The sequence below is a fragment of the Perognathus longimembris genome, chromosome 8 (genome assembly GCF_023159225.1).
Source record: "Perognathus longimembris pacificus isolate PPM17 chromosome 8, ASM2315922v1, whole genome shotgun sequence".
In the NCBI taxonomy this organism is placed as follows: Eukaryota; Metazoa; Chordata; class Mammalia; order Rodentia; family Heteromyidae; genus Perognathus; species Perognathus longimembris.
Genome location: NC_063168.1, coordinates 58,913,073 through 58,934,920, shown reverse-complemented (window position 1 = coordinate 58,934,920; position 21,848 = coordinate 58,913,073). Strand labels below are relative to the sequence as shown.

General features: G+C 42.1%; 1 protein-coding gene across 1 annotated transcript in view; it reads right to left on the bottom strand.

Annotated features, from left to right (window-relative positions):
* Alk (ALK receptor tyrosine kinase) overlaps positions 1 to 21,848 on the bottom strand; it is a 797,050-nt gene that overhangs the window by 493,892 nt on the left and 281,310 nt on the right. The window contains exon 2 of the mRNA XM_048353195.1: positions 1,491 to 1,610. Coding sequence (XP_048209152.1) covers positions 1,491 to 1,610 — 120 coding nt within the window. The remainder of the gene's footprint in view (positions 1 to 1,490; positions 1,611 to 21,848) is intronic.

Here is a 21,848-nt window from a genome sequence, read left to right as displayed (position 1 = left end):
TTCAATTATTTATAGACACTTGGCCTTATCGTAAAATGACACTCAGTGTCTGGCTTACATAAAATCAAGAAGTAATTCTTATCTGGCATCTCCTGACAACTACTGATCCTTTTCCTCCCTCTGGGGAGGCTTAGGAGTTAGGAAAAAAAAATCCCAGCACAGACTAAAATCCTAAAATACCCTTGGGTTTCTGGTGCCTTTTTTTTTTTTTTTTTCAGTCTGAAATGAAAGGTGCCATTAATGTGAACCTTCAGACTGGAGCTTTTCTATGGTGAGTAGGACATCTCTCTTAGCTGCATTTTAAATAGCTCGGGCCCTAGGGCAGAGATTGAATAGCAGGAATAGGTAAATATGCCCAGAAGGGAATCCAGAACTTAGTGCAATGCTGGGCTCATCAATACGTAATTGAATCAGGCCTGATGAGAGAATTCCATCTCTGGAGGCCTTCTACATTGGTTCATCAGACACAAGTTTTAGGAGTGCCTTCTAAGTGGGGAGATAAAGAGAGGAACATGCACAGCATAGTACCTGCCTTTGTGAAGCCTACCCTGGAAAAGCTCAGAAGTAGGAGAATGCTAAATTTGCTTTCGGTTCTCCTCCAAACCTGCCCCAACTGCTATGTGTTGTTAGCCTGAGCACTGAGAGGAAGAACTAGAACACCTGTAAAGGTGGCCTCCTGAGGATTCCTAGGACAGCACCTTGTAGGTGGCCGGCTAGGAGAGGTGAATTTACAGGGATTCTAGCTGGACAGACCCACTCTGTGAGTCTACTCATCTCACTTTCCACCTCTGTGAAAATGAGAACGACCCCAGCTCTCCTTCCTTCTGAGTCTGTTGCAGAATCAAAGGATCGGAGAATATTGGATAGTATGTTTGAGCACGATTAAGAAACTAACCCCAGGGCTGGGGATATGGCCTAGTGGCTAGAGTGCCTGCCTCGTATTCATGAGGCCCTGGGTTCAATTCCCCAGCACCACATACACAGAAAATGGCCAGAAGTGGTGCTGTGGCTCAAGTGGCAGAGTGTTAGCCTTGAGCAAAAAGAAGCCAGGGACAGTGCTCAGGCCCTGAGTCCAAGCCCCAGGACTGGCCAAAAAAAAAAGAAAAGAAACTAACCCCAAAGTAAGGCAATTGCTGGAGGGACTCTTGGAAGACTGGTGACCCTTATAAAAACAATCCGTACTTTAGAGAGTGTAATTGTGGTATGTCCTAGCTAGGACCAGTGTGCAAGGACTCCCATGCATGATCAAGGCTGCCCATCAGTTATGCCCGCAGCAAAGCACTTGGCTTCCTCCATGACACCAAATGCAGCTGGATAGGCTTAGCTGCCGTGCTCTGGCAGGAGATGGGAAACACAGCAATAGTCCCATTGCATAGAGAGGGGTCAAGGGATCCCCAGCACACCATTAATTACAAACTGAAATTCATAAGCTTCCTTCATCAGGAGGTAGCAATTGGAGTATGACAAATAAATATCAAAAATGCACTTACCATATCGGCTGCGATGGGACAGGAAAGGGAAGGAATCTTTCATTGTCCAGGTCAGATTCCACACAAAATTATCAGGTGAAGGAGAAGGCGTGTTTGTGGATGGCTCTAAGGGCCTGTGACCTGAACCAAAAAAAAAAAACAAACAACAGATAATTTGGGTTTTTAGAATGAGTCTTGTTTTCTTGTGTTTTTTGCAATTTTTAAAAAACATATTTGTTTTTAATTATCTTTTTTTATTATCTTTAAGTAGTTGTACAAAAGAGTTACCATTTAACAAACCAGTTTATGAAGACAATGCATCATGATAGGTGCATAAACCCCTGTCATCATTTTCTCCCTTCCCTCTCAACCCAACTCCCCTCCTCAATTTTCTTAATTTTGTAGGACAGACATGGACTATTATGACGACATTCTCCCCCTGCCTTCCTTTCTTCATTTGCCTACTCCCTGCCCCTTCGCTCCCTCCTCATACCTTTCAAGTGCCAGTTTCTGGTATTCATTTAGTTAGACTATGAGTTTGTTGAGTTATCCCCTGCAAATACCATACTTCAGCCAATGCATTGGTGTGCACACGCATACAACTCTGTATGTGTTTACTCGTACATTTATAAATCAGTGCTAGCTACCACAGATGAGAGAACTTATATTCTTCCCTTTCAATTTAAAACTAAAAATTTATTATTATCCTTAAGTACTTGTGTGCAGGGGTTTCCATTCAACATGTCAGTTTGTGAGTATAATGCATCTTGATCAGTGTTCCCTCTTTCATCATTCTCCCCCATCTCTCCCAACCCCAGGAAGATGAATCTCATAGAGATCAATTTCAGTCACAGGGAAAAGTTCCTGGTGCCTTCGTGACTTCCTTCAGAAACCTATGGAATCAAGAACTGAAGTTTTAGTAAAGCAAGTTGACCTCAGGATTGTGATGTACACTTTCTACCAAGGAGAGCCAGATCTACGAAGCCTGAATATTAGCTGGGTACAGGAGACTCACCCCTGTCATCTGAGATCTGAGGAACACAGGTTGAAACAAGGGCAGATAAATTTTAGAGATTCTTGTCAACAATTAACCTGGGCTGGGAATGTGGCTTAGTGGTAGAGTGCTGGCCTAGCATGCACAAAGCCCCAGGTTTGATTCCCCAGTACCACATAAACAGAAAAGCCTGGAAATGGCACTGTGGCTCAAGTGGTAGAGTGCTAACTTTGAGCAAAAGAAGTTCAGGGACAGTGCCCAGGCTCTGAGTTCAAGCCCTAGGACTGGCAAAAACAAACAAACAAGTTAACCAGCAAAATGCTGGTTGCAGAAGTATGGCTCAATAAAAATGTTTCAGACTTGAGTGTAAAAGCTAAGGGAGAGCTTGCTCAAGGCCCTGCATTCAAGCCCCAATACACACACACACACACACACACACACACACACACACACACACACACACACACACACACATCAGGAAAGAAGCCAGAATGTTGTAACCAGGTATATGCCAAGGATCTCTGAAAGATGAACTAAAATGCAGGCGATTTACTGGCTTAGTCTAATAACTCTATCCAGTCTATTCTGCCTGTAAGAACATACACAACTTTAAAGAGAGCTTCAATTCATCTTCATCCAAATAATGCTTCCATTTTTGCACTTTAGACTTATAACTTCACCTAATGTTGTTTGCTTGGGTTATTGCCTTATCAATGAGAGGGCTGAAATTGCACTCAGAAGTTATGAGTACTTGACAATTATGTTACTTTCAGGATGGAAAAAAAAAAAAGCTAGGTTATGGGTTTCTCATATCCAAGAGGCCAGGGATCCACAGAGAATTAATGTTTCTGATTTGCATGAGAGAAAAGAAGAGTTGAGAGAAAAGAGACAAGCAGCATTAGGCCCTTCCTTAACAGTACCTCAAGTGAGTTTTTTGTGGTTGGAAAGTCATTTCAATATATCTACAAATCAAATGAGCACACGCTGCCTGCTCTTATACAGTTCTTAGAAAATCCCCAAACTCAATCACTATTTGCTAATGTTTTATGACAGGCACAGCTTTTGCTGTTCAAAAAAAAAGGGAAAGATTTAAGAATTCATTCTGTTCAGTGGATTCATGGGTAGCAAGACTGAATGAGATTCCTCTCATTCAGGACAAAGGGAACCCGAATTTCTTCCCTGCTTTTCATGATACAGGTAACATGCTGGCCCTTCTGCCCACATAATGTTCACACCATTGGGGCTGGGGATATGGCCTAGTGGCAAGAGTGCTTAACTCGTATACATGAAGCCCTGGGTTTGGTTCCCCAGCACCACATATATAGAAAATGGCCAGAAGTGGCACTGTGGCTTGAGTGACAGAGTGCTAGCCTTGAGCAAAAAGAAGCCAGGGACAGTGCTCAGGCCCTGAGTTCAAGCCCCAGGACTGGCAAAAAAAAAAATGTTCACACCATGTTCCCAGTGATGCTTGAAGACAGGCAGCAGCATCTCGATTTTACAGGTGAGACTGAGTAGAGCCAGTGATGGAATCTTGACTTGGACTTAGGTTGACTCACTACCTACAGGCCATGTTTTACCATGCATGAGCTGACTTGCTACTCCTTCTATAACAAGGAAGCTTCTTACAATGACTATATGAAGATCAGGAAGAAGAGAAAGAAGAAAAGCAAGAACAGCAGAAATACTTTCCCAGCCTTGTCTGCCTTTCAGCTTCTTCTGCATATCCCATAGCACTAGCAATTCAGGCTCCTAATTTTTCACCTCAACTTCCTTTTAGTAACCCTTCACCTTCATGTACATGAAGGTCTAGCCTGGATGCCTGCAGTAGCCTGTTGGTCCTTGTTCCCTCCCCTGTATCTATAGTATCTGCATTTGCGTAAAGCTGACCACAGGACCATGTGCCCCTGCAACTAAACAGGATGGACATTGTAAAAGAAAATCTGGTCTCTTCCTCCCAGGGATCACTATTGGAAGTGATGGTTCCTGAGAACCTAGGAAAGAGTTTCTGTCTTTCCTCTCATATGTGATCTACAGAGACCAGAACTGACTCAGTAAGTGACAGGTCTGTCTTTCTGTAGATGGACAAGATGACCCAGAGAAAACGTACCACCAGGGCTCCAATGCTGTACGAGGATGAGGTGCAGACGTAAGTCATCTCATTTCACTCTCACATCAACGCTTCTTTACAGATGGACCACAGGGGCTCACAGAGGCAATCTCAAAACCATACAAGATTTTGGGGATGTATAGTTAAACATATTAGGCTCAAAAAGGAACAATATGGCCTGGTATGGTGGTATTTTACTTCAATCCTTGAACTCACACTCTGGAGGCAGAGGCAGAAAGATCTTGAGTTCAAGTTCATCCTGGAGCACACAGAAAGACTGTGTTTAAGCAGAATATAAAACAAAAGTGCCACACTGGAAAACTGTATGTATCAAACACATATGAAAGAGGCACTATGCTAAGTAATTAAGTGTATGATTTCATTCACTGGAATCCAGCTTGTGAGGAAGTACTATTATTTGTCCTCTATCCTCGCTTTACAAATGAGGAAACTTAGATACCATCCAGGTTCTGTGGCTCATGCAGTAATCCTACCTCCTCAAGAGGTTAAGGTCTAAGGATTAAAGTTTGAAGCCAGCTCCGGCAGCAAAGTCAGTGAGACTCTTGTCTCCAATGAACTAGCAAAATGCTGGAAGTAGAGATGTGGTTCAAGGGGTAGAGGTTCTCCATGAGTAAAACTGGGAGGTGAAAATATGAAGTCCTGAGTTCCAAGTGTACTGGCACTAAACCAAACCAAAAGAAGGCATTGAGATACCTTGCCTAAGGCCACATAGAACAGTAGGCTGGAATCCAGAGATTCAACACATCAGCTCAGCCTGTGAACAAATGCCTACAAGAACCCTCGGGGTCAGAGGTCACCATGATCCACAGCAATGCCACTGTATGAAGGGCCTGGAAAGCCCAGGACCACAAAGCTCCTTCCAAGACTCCCATGGGAATAGAACTTGACATCTTTATATCTGAGTCATCAACTTAACTTGATTTTTAAATAATTCTCAAAGCAACAGAATAATAAGCCCCAGTTCAATTTCTCCATCTCCAAATGATGTCATTTTTCATAACCTTTCTGTTTGGGAATGGTATTTACTTCTTCCTGGATGTGAGAGATGAAACGGATGGGACTCAGCTTCAGGAAGCACTTACGACTCCATGAGTGGGCCCAGAATGGGAGGTGACTTTTTGGCTGAATGAGTTGTACATAACATATTTAGGGGGAAAACATCTGAAATCTTTCAAAAGAAAGGTGTTTGAGGGCTGAGTCATGACACAGCAAGGAAGTACAGACATCACAATGGGTCATCCCAACAGACAAAGCTTAAAGCATTATATACCCCACTGAACGCCAACAAATTTCTGGGTTATCTTCAGAGTTGAATACTGAAGAGAAAGCAGAACATTTTATCCTATCCTTACAGGAACATCTAGAATTCTAGGCTTACAGGAGCCTCAAAATGGTCTCCAGAGGTGGTGAATAGACTGCTTAGATCCCTGAGGCTAGGGTAGCCAGTGAGAATCTAGACAAAATGTTGCACTTTCACCCTTGAAATGGTGAATACCAAGAAACTCACAATGAGGTTATTTGAATGAGGTTATTTGTCAATACTGGAGACATTGTGACACAAGTGAGTGCTAATCAAAGTTTGTAGAACACATATACATTTAGAACACATAGATGGAAGTAACTCTGTTTTGGATAAATGTAGAGTAAAGAGCCTGTAAGTTTTTAAATGTTTCCACCCTTCCCCATCCTTAAACTTGTTTTTTTTTTGGGGGGGGGGCTAGCATAAAGAGAAGCAAGGCCAGCCAGGTGCCAGTGGCTCACGCCTGCAATCCTAGCTACTCAGGAAGTGAGTGAAGACATCCTTGAACTCCAGTCTGGGAAGAGAAATCTAAGAGATACTTATTTCAAAATAACCAGCAAAAGGCCAGAGGTGGAGTTGTGGCTCAAGTGACAAAGCAGCAGATTTGATCCAAAAAATAAAAAAGAGAGAAGCCATGACATTAGAAGCAGTCCATTTAACCAAGAGAAAGGCATGTCTTTCCACTCCAAAAATGGTGACTCTCTGAGTGGAACGGCCCTCACAAGCACAGGTTTAGGGGGTGAAGGTCTGATTTAAGACCATTAGCATTAGCAGAAGGAATCGTGGGCACTGCTGGATAAAAAGGAGAGCCCAAATACACTGTAGACAGGTGACCGCTGGAGGAGAAATACAGATAGAAGCATGCCTTCAAAACAATGGGGGCATCTTTGATTGACTACTGGTATGATGATTTGGGGTTGCTTTCTGATGGTTTCCTGTGCACTGTCCCAGCACTGTGGGGTTTTGAGGGAGCAAAGACTCCGAGATTGTAACATTGCTCTTCACTGTATATGACCTCCCACCTTTTCAGACTTCGTTTTACAATCTATACGAACCCAACTCTTTTGCCTCTTTCCTTGAAAATTGTCCTAAAGCAGCTGAAAGGAGGAGGAATACACAATGAAGCAGACAAATCTCACTTTAAATTCACAACTAGAAACTGCAAGAAGACCCTTAGGACTGCCCAGAATTCCTACTGTGAGCCTAGCTGACTCAATTTATTCTCCATCTTTTCAGCACAGCTATTTCTCCTGCTCCCTAAATCACCAATTCCCCCTCAATTCTTCACATTTCTCAGCAAATAATGACCTTGTTTCTTATTTCATTCCGGTCGGAGAAGCAAACCCACCCACAGGCAGGAATGAGTACCCCTGTGTTGAACCTTCACTTCTATTGTAAAGGATATGTCGTCTATACTTCTCAGTCCTTCCTGCCAGCCTCTCCCCTCAGGTGCTAATCCCATCTCCTCTCAAGGAATCAGCCAGCATCATTGGTTCCCCATCACCTACAGCATTTACCATCTCTATCAAGATGGTCTTAGCTTCAGAAAACAGTACTGTCTTTCAGAGAGAGCAACAGAGAGAAAATGAGACAAAGAGTGAAAGAGAGAGGAAAGAAAGACATTCCTTTTGGGGAGAGGAAGTGGGAGATAATGAGGGAGGAGGTAACAATATTTGAGAAGAAATGTACTCATGACCTTTTGTAACTATGACACCTCTGTACATCACCTTTACAATAAAAATGAATAAGATTATGTATAGAATTTTAGAACTAAAAAAAAGAAGACATCCTTATATCCACATTCTTTCTCTGTGACTGATCTTTTTCTAAATTTTACTATATTTCTGGGGCTGGGAATATGGCCTAGTGGTAAAGTGCTCGCCTCATAAACATGAAGCCCTGGGTTTGATTCCTCAGCACCACATATGTAGAAAAAGCCAGAAGTGGCGCTGTGGCTCAAGTGGTAGAATGCTAGCCTTGAGCAAAAAGAAGCCAGGGACAGTGCTCAGGCCCTGAGTTCAAGCCCCAGGACTGACAAAAAAAAATCTTAAATTTTACTATATTTCCATTTTTGAATAAGCATTTGTAATATAAGGGGCTTCATTATGATATTTCTAAAACTTGGCAAAGTGCACTTTGAACAAATTTATGTACTCCTCCCTCTTCCTTTCTTTTCACATATTTTTTGGTGGATTTGCTATGCTGTTGGTATGTATGTATGCATGCATGTATATATATCATATATATAAATACTATATTTACTATTGTTGTCATTATCATCTCAGGGCAATATTCCACACATGAAGGAGAACTGCCATTTTTGCCTTCTTTGAGCTTGGCTTATCTTGCTCAACATGATGATCTCCAATTTTCTTCCATTTTTCTGCAAACAGTTCCCTTTTTCTTTATAGCTCAGTAATGTTCCATGGGTCTATCTATCTACTATTATTTATCTATCTATAGATATACATACACACCGTATTTTCTTTACCCATTCATTGGTTGTTGGGCACCTTGGTCAACACCGCTTTGGTTATTGTGAACTGAGCTACAAAAAACATGGGTATGTGGGTATTTTTTGAGTTATATCAATATACTTTCTTTTGGACATATGCATAAGATTAGTATGGTAGGCCTATTTTTAGTTTTTGAAGGAACCTCCATAACAATTACCATAGAGGTTGCTTGAGTATTCAATCCCACCAATAGGACTTCTTTTTCTCCATATCCTCACCAGCACTTGTTGTTTGTTTTCTTGATGACCGTCAAAAAACAAACATTTAACAGAACTAAGAGACAACCTACAGAATAGGAGAAAATCTTTACTGGATGAGTTGGTTTGCAAATGTCTTACAGTTCTTCAGCTAAATGGCATTTTTATTTTTCTCCATTTGTTCTAATAAACATGATTACCAAAAAAAAAATCTTTACCGTTATTCAATGGATAAATGATTAATATTTACAATGCACAAAAAACTCTACAGTATGGAAACAAGTGTTATATCATTGTTGTAATTATTTTCAACATGCCGTGTGAAACTGTACCTTTTTTTGTTGTTGTTTCTCTCGTATTCCCTTCCTGCTATCACTGTATCTCATCTGAGTACCCTGGATACTGTATATATGTGTACTAGAACTAGGGAAGGGAATGGGAATATCAAAATTGAGAGACAAAGGATAAAAATACAAATGATTCCAAAAGCAATACTTACAAAACCATTTGGTGTAAACCAACTGTACAACTCATGGGGGGGTGGTGGGAAATGAAGGAGGAAGTAACAAATTGAACAAGAAATGTACTCACTGCCTTACATATGAAACTGTAACCCCTCTGTACTTCACTTTGACAATAAAGGGGGAAAATTAAAAAAAGAAAGGAGTCACAGAATGCAAAAAAAAAATTAAACAGCAAAAGAATTAACAACTCAATGAATACATTGGCAAATGAATAGATTGTATAGGAGAGGAGTGCTCCATTTTCCAGCAGCAGTGGCCTTGGAAATTTCATGGCTGAATATGTTGTATTACATCACAGTGGTACGAGCTAGCTAATTGTGATCAATGACCACGAATTTCAAGTGACTAGACCCTTATTGCCCCTAACTAAAGGCTTGGCTAATGGAGGAAGAAAGGGGACTCGTTTTCACTAAGCTAACACAGACTTGTACATTCATTCAATACTGACTTAGCAGAACAGCCATTCCACTTGCCTCCTAAGGCTTAAAAATTCTGACTTTTCTCCCTTAAACAACTACACAGTTAATTTCTCTTTGCCTAACACACATGAGCTCAGGTTTCTTTTGCAAAGAACTCTGGGAGTTTGCTTGATTATTTGGAGACTCTTTTAAAGTGGAGAATGTGGGCCTCTTTTCCATCTAAAGTCACAGCCAAGATGGTCTCATTCAGTCCCGCAGTTCCCACTAATATCACTAGGGCTGAATCACTTGGCCCAGTGTCTCCCAGGGATCACAGAATACGTATCTGACTGCCCGTCCAGCATCTGCATTCCGTTGCCTGCTAAGCACCTCAGATGTAACATGGGAAAAAAAGCCAATACTTTGTAGCCTTCACCGAATCCTCATTTCACAAAGGGATACCAATATTCACTTTCCCTTCTTCAAATCTCATAGCAATTCATCAAGAAATGAGTTGATGATGGCCCTACTTGAATTTCATCCCGTCTCATCTTTCCCTTACAGCACCCTTCATCTTGACAACTGCTCTGAGGCACTGGCTGGCTTCCCCCCAATCTCCTCTCCTCACATCAGTTAGATGGGTGTTTGTCCAGAATGGTTTTTGCTATGGCCTAGACTTTAAAGGCCCTGCAAGATCTGGTCTCATGTTATATCTCATTTATTCCCCTTGTTTGTGGAACTTAAACTCACAGTCCTCCTTGGTATTCTTCAAATTTGCCTAATACTTACCCCAACCTTGGAGCCTTACATTTATTTATTTAATTTTTTTGGCCATGGATTTGAACTGAAGGCCTTGGTCCCGTCATTCAGCTTTTTTGCTCAAGGCTAGCACTCTTCCACTTTGAGCCACAGCTCCCTTCCGGTTTTCTGGTGGTTAGTTGGAGATAAGAGTTTTCCAGACTTTCATGCCAGGGCTGGCTTTGAATCCCCATCCTCTGATCTCAGCCTCCTGAGTAAGCAGGATTACAAGCGTGAGCCACCAACCAAGGGCCTGGAGCTGGTGGATCACACTTGTAATCCTCTTTGCCTAGAAAGCAGCTCCACCTCAGAGGCATGTGGTAGTTTTCTCCCCTCTGTCCATGTATCTGGCCACATGTCACCTCCTCTGAGGGTTTCCCTGATCATCCTGTAGCAATGATTATTGTAAATCACTCTCCATCCCCTTGTGCTACACTGTCTTGTTTCTTATGTAGAGTTATAATGTATATTTACTCCCTTGTTACATGCCCCCAGTCTTCCCTGCCACTGTCACCGTTATTTTCTCATGCTTGGCACGTACTAAGCACACAGTAAATATTTGTTAAATAAATGAAATGAGGGCAGAGAAAAAGTTTGGAACTCTAGTACTTACTAGTTATCTAACTTTAAGCTAAAGACTGCAAGAACATCAATTTTCTGAAAATAATGGTAAGAGCAGGAATGGTATATACTATAATAATTCTCAAGGCAGATAATGTAATGTGTGAGTTTGTGAGAAAGTGCTTAAATATCAATCATACCATTCTTAAAATTGTAGGCCTCTATATCTAAATTAAAATCCAAATAAATTGGAATTTTGGTCCCTTTCCTACATATCCAGGGCTTTAAAATTTTTTTGTCTGTGATGGGGCTTGAACTCAGGGCCTAGGTTCTGTCCATGAGCTTTTCTGCTCAAGGCTAGTGCTCTACCACTTTGAGCCACAGCTCCACTTGCAGTTTTCTGGAGGTTAACTGGAGATAAGAATGTCAGGGCCTTTCCTGCTGGGGCTGGCTTCAGATTGAAATCCTCAGATCTCAGCCTCCTGAGTAGCTAGGATTACAGGCATGAGCCACTCAGCTATCTAGGTCACTTATGTCAACATATACACTGTCCACAAATCAAAAGTGTTTCCAAAGAGACACTGGTCTATTATTCACTAATTATTGACTTTGCCAAATGCCCTCTATCTCACCTACCCAAATTTCAGACTATTGATATATCTTCATTTCCAGTCTTTATTGCCAGTACCAGGGCTTGACCTCATAGCTTTACACTCTTGTTCAGTGTTCTTGGACGGAGCTTTACCACTTGAGCCACACCCCAAGTCCAACATTTCGTGGGTTAACTGGAGATGGAGACTCATGACTTTTCTTCCTGGGCTGACTTCAAACCGCAATACTCCAGGCCAGTAATACATACGTGAGCCACTGGCATCTGGTGTCTAGTCTTTATTTTTACATGTAGGTTTGTCCATTTACTCTGGAGTCACATTACATAACACAAGAGATATATCACATTTGTGTCTGTATGAGTAATAAGGAGCTATGCCTGTGCTTTGGTGCTTTATATAAACACCCTGGGTTCAGCATCAGCCTTGTTTTACAAACTTACATCAATAAAATGTAACAAATGTGTCTGTTCTCAACACACCTTGGAACTGTTCCCACCTCCTTTTGTGTACAGTTTACTTATTTATTTTCCTCCCCACAATGAAACAATCAGTGACAGCCTGCTAGTTTTTCATCCCTTATTTGAAAACACACTTAATAATGCATTATTTTACAAAGATTGTGTGTCATGCAAAGCAAAACTTCACGTCACCAAATACAGTCACCCAGATGTCAAAGCGTGGTAAGTAGGTATAGCCAAGGAACCCGGGGCAGGGCAGGCCTCCTTTGGGGACTTGCAGACTAAGGGAAATGGTTTGGGTATTCACTGAGCTGAGCCCACACCTGTTCAACCGAACGAACAGTCTCAGTGAATTTAAATGACTACTAGCATTAGCAGAGATGGTGAAGTTGCAATAGGCAGTTGATTTAGTTAAAAAAAAAAGGGGGGATGTGATTTCAGAGAACAGAAAAAAAAAAAAAAGATGTACTCTCTGTCCTCAAGGCATGGACCTGTTCACATCCACTCCAGGCTGGAAAATGAGGGGGTTGGCTTGCTGTTTGCTAAGGTCCCCTCTGTCACCTACAGGGTTGGTTCTCCATAATCTGCTTTCACATTTTCTTCCAGCTGGCTCATTCAGAGAGGAGTTATTAGTGTCAGGGGCGGAATTTGAATGGAATTAAACAGCACCCATTCCATTTCACCTGTCTCTAAAACCCCCACTCCCATCCTGCCAGAAACATTTGTGCTTTTGCTGGGTAGCTCCAGTCTTGAAGTGGAAATTCGTCTCTTGTACTGCTGAAAACCATGGCTTCAACACGCATTTCTTGTCTTCTTCCCAGTCCCCAGAGGACTAATATGTAAAGTGCTGAGTTTATTCAGTGGTAAAGCACATCTGTTAGCCAGTGAAAGCAGGTACCCCTTCTCAAGGAAATGCATCAAAGAAACCTAATGCAATACAAAGGAAGTTGTGACCATGGTGCCAGCCTTGGGATTTGGCTACCTGAAGGGCATGTTAGGATACACCAAAAAAGAGACATAAAGAAGTTGCCCAGAAATAGCTAAAACATGTATTTCTTTGTTTACATTGATTTTTTTTTAATGCACACAGATTTAGAAAGTATCATAAAAGCTATTGCTTGGGCTTCTGTAGGACATGCTTCTCAAGGTCAGAGGCAAGGTCATCTTAGGGGATCAAGATATTTCTTCAGGTGAGATAGCATGTCTCTATAGGCCACAAGGAAGTCACGCCATTCATGGCCAAAGTCAGAGAGTGGAGACCATGTGGCATGTTGTGCCCAGAATTTATATTTCCCTTTGGGCACTCCCAGGTTACTACATTCTAAACTATCTCTAGATGGTCTGTGTGTCCCAAGCAAGCTGTTACTGACTAGCAATGTCTTTTCTTGTCTTGACTCTATGCTCCAAGTGCTCTTGGCCACTGGTCTCCTGCCTTTTCCATCAGGATGGACTTTCTATAGTCGTGGAAGAGTAACTGGCATTTTTACTACTCCAAGATAGCAGTGAAGAGGGTCATTCTCTCTTCTTCTTATCTCCTCTCCTCCTTCTCCTCCTCCTCCTCCTCCTCCTCCTCCTCCTTCTTCTACCTCTCTCTCTCTCTCTCTCTCCTGATTTTTAATACCCACACCCATCATTATCCTTGCAAGATCTAGGTGCTTCCATTAGAAGAGTTATAAGACTATCTGTTCTGGCTCATTTCTGTGGTTTGCCTGTATGCTATTCTTTATGAAATTCACTCCACTGTGATCTCAAACCTATTTTCTCCCCCAAAATATGTTGACCAGAATAATAATCAAAAGAAAGACTTTGAACTGTCACTAGGCCTTTCATCTTGTGATCTCAGAGAGGTTTGCCAGGCACTAAATAATTAATGTACTGAAAGCGACACAAAGACGGGGCAGCCTGGAAAATCAAGTCCATCAACAAAAAGATCTTTTTCTTTGGGAGTAAGGAGGTCCTTGTAGGGACAATCACCCACTGTGTGCTGGGAAATCTCAAGGGATGTTGGAGGAGAGACTGTAAGCCATTCAAGAACAATTGGCTCTTCTCTTGACCTGATGCTTCAAATTGGGAAGTGACAGTTACCACGGTGACCACTGAGGAAATGCAACAAGTGCCTCAGGGAAGGCAAGAACAGACATACTCCAACATGGAAGAGTAGATACTGACCACTTCCATGTTCACTAGGACTTGCTGCCCACTAATACCCCCCACAACCTTCCATTTTTATGATCCATACAATGACCTGGTTGGTTAGGCTCTTATGGAGGAAGACATTGAAACTCAGAAAGCACAATTTGTGTCCCTCAAGGTCATATAGGCAATGAGCATGGGATAGAACATGTAATTGTTGCCCTTCGATGTATGGAATGCCATGATCACACAAGCTCCCTGAAGACCTTGCTGCTTCCCCTGGAGAATAAGGACATTGAATTAAACACAGCAGAGAGAAAATGACTAGATCACAGATGCCTGGGGCATTCCTGTAACTCGGGTGACAGAGCCCTTCAGGTCAGCCAGGAAGGTGACCCAAAAATACATACCTTTAAGTCAAGATGGTTGGCTTTCCAAAGCCTCAGGTTTAACAAGCACTGTTTCTGTGGAAACTAGCACAGGCCCAACACCTAGGGCTCCTGAAATGGGGCCTTTGCTAGTCCAGGGTCCAAGAATTCTTGGGGTGAGAGGAGAAGGGGGACAGAAAGAACACTTCCTACTAACTACCAGATCTTTTGGTCTCTCTTTGTCACCCCTCTCATTTCAGGGAAACAAAACAAAACAGAAAGCCTAACCTTCTAAAAGCCTCAACTCCAAATGTTACACTTCTCAGTACAAAGACTTCTCTCCTTTCCCATGGCTAGAGTTGTTTCCAGAGGTTAGTGATACCAACTAACAGGCCAGTGTGTGAAACGGAGACCTGTGTTCCCAGGGAAAATGATGCTCCTACATGACCTTGAGGAAGCTACTTAACCTTTCTGCAGGTTTGTTTCTCTGCATATAAAACAGAACTCATCATAGTTTCCCATCCAACTTTACAGACGCTCAGAGAATTAATGAGACAGTATATACAGAGCCCTCAGGCTCTTTGGAACAAAGGTACATGGCAAATCCTTGTGCTTCTACTAAGGGGTACTGTCATGATGATACATTTTAAACCATTCCTCACCTGGATTACTAAAATAAACTCCACTCATATTAAAACAGATTGGCCAGCAGTCTAATTTGCTTTGCCCTCCTCTGATGCTTCATACCTTTTTGCTTCTGTTCATCTTGTACCATAAGCAGCAGTAGTTACTGTTACCTTTGATGCCTGTGCAGAGAATCAGAGGGAGAGAGTTGGGAGGATAGTTGGGAGGACTATTTACCTATGTCTTCTAGTCACACATACAAGGAAGCTAACCCAACCAAGGTGATCACATTGGAGAAACAAGCAAACAAAAAACACACCAAACACAAAGAAACAAAAGCCAGAATTTGAATTGTTTCTGTATCCTAGGCATCACCAGACCATGGAAGAAGGAAATAAAGAAGGTAGGAAGGAAAGGAGATAGGAGACATGAATTCTCCACCCTTAAAGCTTTATGCTGTATGCAATACTTTGTGGAGGACAACAAAACAAAGCAAGACAAAAAAAAAAAAACAATAAACAACTAGTAAAGAGCCAACACATGGTTGGTTGGTTGGTGGCTGATGCTGGGTATTTTACAATCACTGTCTTATATAAATCTCACAATTTGCTGAGTGGAGGAATTCTGATTTCCATTTCCAATGAGGAAACTGAGGCTCAGGAAGGTCAAATAATGTGCTCGAGTCCCTGGAACCAAAAGAAATGAATGGAGCTAAGGTTAATCAATTCAGTTACTACTTCCTGAGTATCTCTGTCCTTGGGAGTGGGCTACATCAGTGAGCAGAATCAACTGCCACTCCCTGACAGCTTCAGACTGGCTCTCCACATGGTGGGCAGCAGTTCATGTCTGAAATGTCCTGATGTTGGTATGTGTTGTGGATGAGAGACACTTAGCCCAGGAGTTCATCATGAAGCCCAGGAGAAGATATCTGAGGGGCTGAAGCTGAATTGATGGCCTAAATTAGGTGAAGAGATAACAAGTTAAAGTGAATGGGGTTGGGTCAAAATTCAAAGAAGGTACTCTCTCTTTGTTGTCTCTCATCATCTCTCATCTTTCATCTATCTCACTTGCTTTTGACTCCATACCTAGGCAGGTGAGGTATTACTGAGGAGCCTTGATGAATAGAATAACCAAATGCTACCACAGATCTCCTAGGACAAGATTCTGTTTTTCCTCAAAACAAAGATGTTGGAATAAAGAAGAAAGAGATCATAACTGTTGATAGCAATCTCTTGAGAACGACAGTTTTCTCCAGTTCATTCAGGAAGTGACCTAGAACGGCCACCTAGACCAGCTCCCTGCTTGGCAGGACTCATCTGTCTTTTTAGTCAGCTCAGCTGACAACAAAAAGCTCAGCTTATTGTCTGAGCTTTCTGCACAGAGCACGCTTGGACTCCAGACCTCAGACGCTAGTCTCTCTTTAGACTGAATTTCCTCCTGGAAAAGTAAAGGTTGGAAATGGCCCTTGGAACTCCTCTGGCAATCATGCCGGTTCTAATAACCCAGAATTTATATTCCTCTCACTACGGCCAACACAATTTATTTTTTCTTTTAAGATTAGATGAAGAGCTAGGGGCTGGTGGCTCACCTTTGTGATCCTAGCTACTCAGGAGGCTGAGATCTGAGAATTGCAGTTTGAAGCAGTTGAATTGAAGTTTGAAGACTCTTATCTCTAACAAAGCAGCAAAAGCCAGAAATGGAGATGTGACTTAAGTAGTAGAGTGCTAGCCTGGAGCCAAAAGGCTAAGGGACAGGACAGTGCCCAGGATCTGAGTTCAAGCCCAAGTACACACACACACACACACACACACACACACACACACACAGAGAGAGAGAGAGAGAGAGAGAGAAAGAGAAAGAAAGAGAGAGAGATTAGATAGAGGCAAAGGAAAGGGGCAGCAGAAAGAACGTGAAAAGAAGAGGAAAGAGAAGAAAAAGAGTAAGGCAAGGAGACTAACATTAGGAATGAGTCAAAATACTGAAGGAAAGAAAAATAAAGAGGAAAAAAAGAAATTATTAGATATTTTTCATTATTTGTAGGTTACTGAGAGAAGTTCTTCACAGTACCTGTATTTTAAAAAAGGCCATAAAATACCTTGGGAAAACATGAAAGTCACGCAGCCACCACACAGATGAGCACACTGGAATTAGCTGCCAGAGCACTGTCTGAAAAGCAGAAATTCAATGGCCCACAGTGCTGCCTCCTCCCTTCGCCCAGGCTTCGCTCCCCCCACACCGCCCTCCTCTGAAAGTAGAGGCAGTAATTTGGAACTAGCAAGTGTGAAGGAATGTCGGGAGCAGTTATTTGCCTTCATGCAGCACATCTTGAGTGCATCTTGTAGAAATATAATTTAAAAGACACTTTGAGTTTCACTATAGAAATCTGAAAAAAAAAATCAGGAAGGTTTACAGAGGAAAATAAATATCATGCACACCTCCAGCATCCGGAAGAATAAGTGTGTTAACCTTTTAGGGTATCTTGTTCTGTGACTGGTTTTCACTCCCTTGACAATATAGCATTTGGCTAGGAGGCTTGTAAGGAGAAGGGCAGGAAAGAGATTCTCTACGCTTGTGAGACCTGTCTAGAAGCCTAAGGGAGAAGTCATCTTCTGGGACCAGCCAGCTTAGTCCCTGGTACACAGACGCTGAAACCATGGAAGCCTGAGATGCCTTAACCCCAGGTAAAGACCTACACTGGAAGCAGTACAGGCTCAGAGAGAGCAGAGGCCAGATTTCTGCAGGAAGGAGGTCCTGTGGATTTGGGAACCAGGTAGGATATGAGTTCAGGATAGGCCAGGAGGAGGAAGAGGAAGAAGATATATACATCTTCTGCAAGGGCTGGCCAAAGAATCTACCCCTTCTGCTCTGATAGGTATGATGTGCAGAAAGCTTAAGAAACCACCTTAAACACAAGGCGTGACACAGTGCTTTACCTGAATGGCAGATGTAATACATTGATTTTATGACATGGAAGGGATTAAAACATGGAACTCCCAGCTGCCAGGGAAAGCACAATGGCTGCTAAACACAGTGTAGCAGCCATCCTAGTGACATGGGGGAACAGAAAGAGGAGAATCAAATCCCAGCTCCCCTCCCATCATGAATGTAAAGCATGAAAATAAGCAACCAAATCAAAAAAGGGCAGGAGGAGTGGTTCAAGTAGTAGAGTGCCCGTCTTACACACATGAGGCCCTGAGATCAGTCTCCAGTACTGAAAAACAAACAAACAAAAAGCAAAATGGAACTCCATTTCCACTCTCAAAGGCCCAGCCAATGAGAGTGCACTGGAGATACAGTCTTGTCTCTGTGGCCAATGACATATCCCATGCTTCAAGACCCTCCATTCCTCATATTGGTTTTATAAGAAAAACAAACCTCCAATGTACAGAGGAAAAGAACAAAAATTAGAGTAAGTCCAGTGCTTACCAGATTTATTTCAGATCCTGATAGACATAGAAAGTAGTGCTTGTGTGTGGCCCCTATAGCAGAGAGAAACAAGTCCACAGTTAGAGGTGATTGGCTCAAGAGCTTTAGCCACTCCCTTCTGGCCCAATGTTCCACAGTGCCAAGGAGGTCAACAGTTCAGAGTCTTTGTACACATGTTGCCAGTGAAAGCCCTCGCAGGACTTCAGCAGAGTGCTGAGAAGAGGAAGCTGTAGGCCAAGAGGATGTGGCCACAATCAAATAGTAAGAAGTGGTAGCATGCACCATCACCCTGCATCTTGCCCTAGTGACATCTCGAAACAGCAACAGTTATGTTGGCCACAGAACAGTCCTGAGCCTTATTCTATAGACAGTGAAAATCAAGGAAAGAGCAGAAGTGGACAGCCAACACCCACCACTCCCTCAGGAAGTAGATGATCAGATGAATAAGGATCGGAAAGTGGGATTTGATAGGCCTTAAAAAGTTCCCATCAAGCATTTCTAACTTTGGTGAGTCTTCACCGAAGAAAGACAGGTAAAAGGTGGCTCTTTTCTCTATTCTGGGAAATTCGGAAAATAATTTCACAGGCTGGTTATCAAATGGCCCCAAAGTAATGATTATAAATGACTGCGTTAACTGCTATACTGAGTCTCATCTGTCATTGTAGCACATCTTAGGAGAAGGCTCATCAGGGTTAGGAGACTGCTCATAACTGATGACCTTTCCTGACCAAGGGGCCTGGGCTCCCTCCCTCTCCCTTTTCAATCACAGTGGCACAGAGAACTGTCAAAGGTTTGAGCATAAACTTGGAGAAATTGCTTTTGGCAAAGACTCCAGGAGTGGCTTCCAAGATAATGGACTCTTTTTTGTGCAAGTGGCACTCTATCTCCCCATGAACTTCTCAGGTCTTTTCTGTCATTGAAAATTCTGGGCAGCGGCGGGCATGAGGGGCTGCTGGCACCAGGTATAAAAGAAACTAAACCTAGCCTGCTGAATAAAAGATTAGATATAGGTAGGTCATTTTCAGGCAGTGTCTATGCAATATTAAAGTTCTAGATGAAAATGAAAATATTTCCTCAAATCCCTTAATATCACCAAATGCAAACCAAAGATTTCCATTTTCATCAGGACAATACCAAGCCAGCCCAAGAGAAGCAGTCAGGACTAAGCAGTGAAAGTATTTGGAGCAGGTGAATGAAGGAAACATGGGCTAATTAAGACATATTGCTTTTTTAAAAAATGACAATTAAAAATATTTCTGTTATCTTTAAGTAGTTGTACAACGGGCTTGCCATTCAACAAAGCATCTTGTTCTGTGTCACCTCCTTCGACATTTTCACCCATCTTGGACCCATCCCTTCTTTTCTCTTTCTTAATTTTGTGGTATATACAATGAATTCTCCACTTCCCTTAGCCCCATGCCCCTCTTGCAAGTACCCATTTTCTGGTATTTATTTTGTTGGGCTTTGACTTAGTTTTTCCAAAGAACTATACTATCTGAACTCTTCATCAAGTCTATTGTACTTCACTTAATTTATTTGTAACTGCTTGCATACTATCCTGTGTGTTTACTTATAGATTTATAAGCACATTCTAGCAACTACAAATGAGGGAAACCATGCAACCTTGGTTTCTATGGATCTACATTACTTTATTTAACATAATTTCTTGTGCCAGTATTGGGATTTGAACTCAGGGCTTTTTTTTTTTTTCATTTTATTCAAGTCTGGTACTCTACTACTTGAGCCACACTTCCACTTCTGTCTTTTGTTGTTGTTGTTTGTTTGTTTGTTTTGCCATTCCTAGGGCTTGAACCCTGGGCCTGGGTGTTGTCCCTGAGCTTCTTTTTGCTCAAGGCTACTACTCTACCATTTGAACCACAAGCACCACTCCTGGCATTTTTGAGTAGTTTATTGGAGATAAGAGTCTCAAAGCCTTCACTGCCTGGACTGGCTTTGAACTACCATCCTCTGATCTCAGCCTTCTGAGTAACTAAGATGATAGGTGTGAACTACTGGGGGGCCTGGCTTTTTTAAAGTTTTGTTGTGGTTAATTGAAGGTAAGAGTCTCACAGACTTTCCTGTCTAGGCTCTCCTGGAACCTTGATCCTTAGACCTCTGTCTCCTGAGTTAGCTAGGATTACATGTGTAAGCTACCAACCAGTGTGAAGCAATTTTACTTCTGTTTCCTGTTCTGGAGAGTAGAGTGCTCTTCTGATTTCTAGAGAGATTTCTGTCAGTGACTTGAAAAGGTGTCATAGTAAAGTGAAATCATTTTCCTGCTAATTGTTCATTCTCAGCACAGGGAAGAGAGGAAGGGAGGTCTTTCTTTGCTCAAGGCCTAGCACTCATAGGATAAACCTTGATATTTCTGCCAGATGGATCCAGAGACATCTGGGATGTTCACATTCATGAATAGTGTTGTAGCACATCATTACTTCCAGAAAACACATTACCACAATAGGCAGAAAACAAGAAATCACCCGTCGTCTAAGTGACTCATAACCACACCCAAGCCTAATAGTGTGACATTTTCAAATTCCTATCTCAGCAAAGTGACAATTTATTACATATCATGTAATTTGGATTCCCTTGCAAATAGTAAAATCTGTGACTATTAAATCTGCCACTACCAACAATTTGCTATAGTCAGAATATGAAAGAGAAGTGAAAATCAAATACAAAAAAAGCTCTTCTTCTACTTACATGCAGGACCCAGACGTAACACAGACAGAGGAAGGCAAGAACTGCTTCCCCTTGTCACTCCCTCCCAGGCTTCTAGTCCTCACTGTCCACACTATAAATCTAATGGCCACTCCTGCCTGAAAAACAGGGACTATGATTATTTCTACAACACATTTAACTCATGCTTGAGGGACAAAGATTGAGGAAGGTGTCAAAGGTTATGGATTGTGAGGGACTGCTATGGATTGAGTGTTCCCCAAAAATTCAGATGGAAACCTAACTTTTATTCATATGTTGGGATTAGGAGTGGGGCTCTGGGGAGACGGGGCATTTAAGTGATATTTGTGTCTTTATAAAAGATATATAAGAAAGATCGCCAATAATTTCTACCATGTAGAAAGATATGGTGAGAAGGTACCATTCTATCTAAGACATGGGCCTTCACCAGACACAGAATCTGCTAATGCTTTTGCCTTGTACTTCCTGACCTCCAGAACTGTGAAAAAGAAATGTCTGTTGTTTATAAAATACCTAGACTATAGTATTGGGAGTTGGGGGGTGGGGGGAGTGACAGTGGAGTTTGAACTCAGTGCCTCCTGCTTGCTAAGCCAACACTTTACTACTATAGCCATACCTCTAGCCCTTTTTACTTGAGTTATTA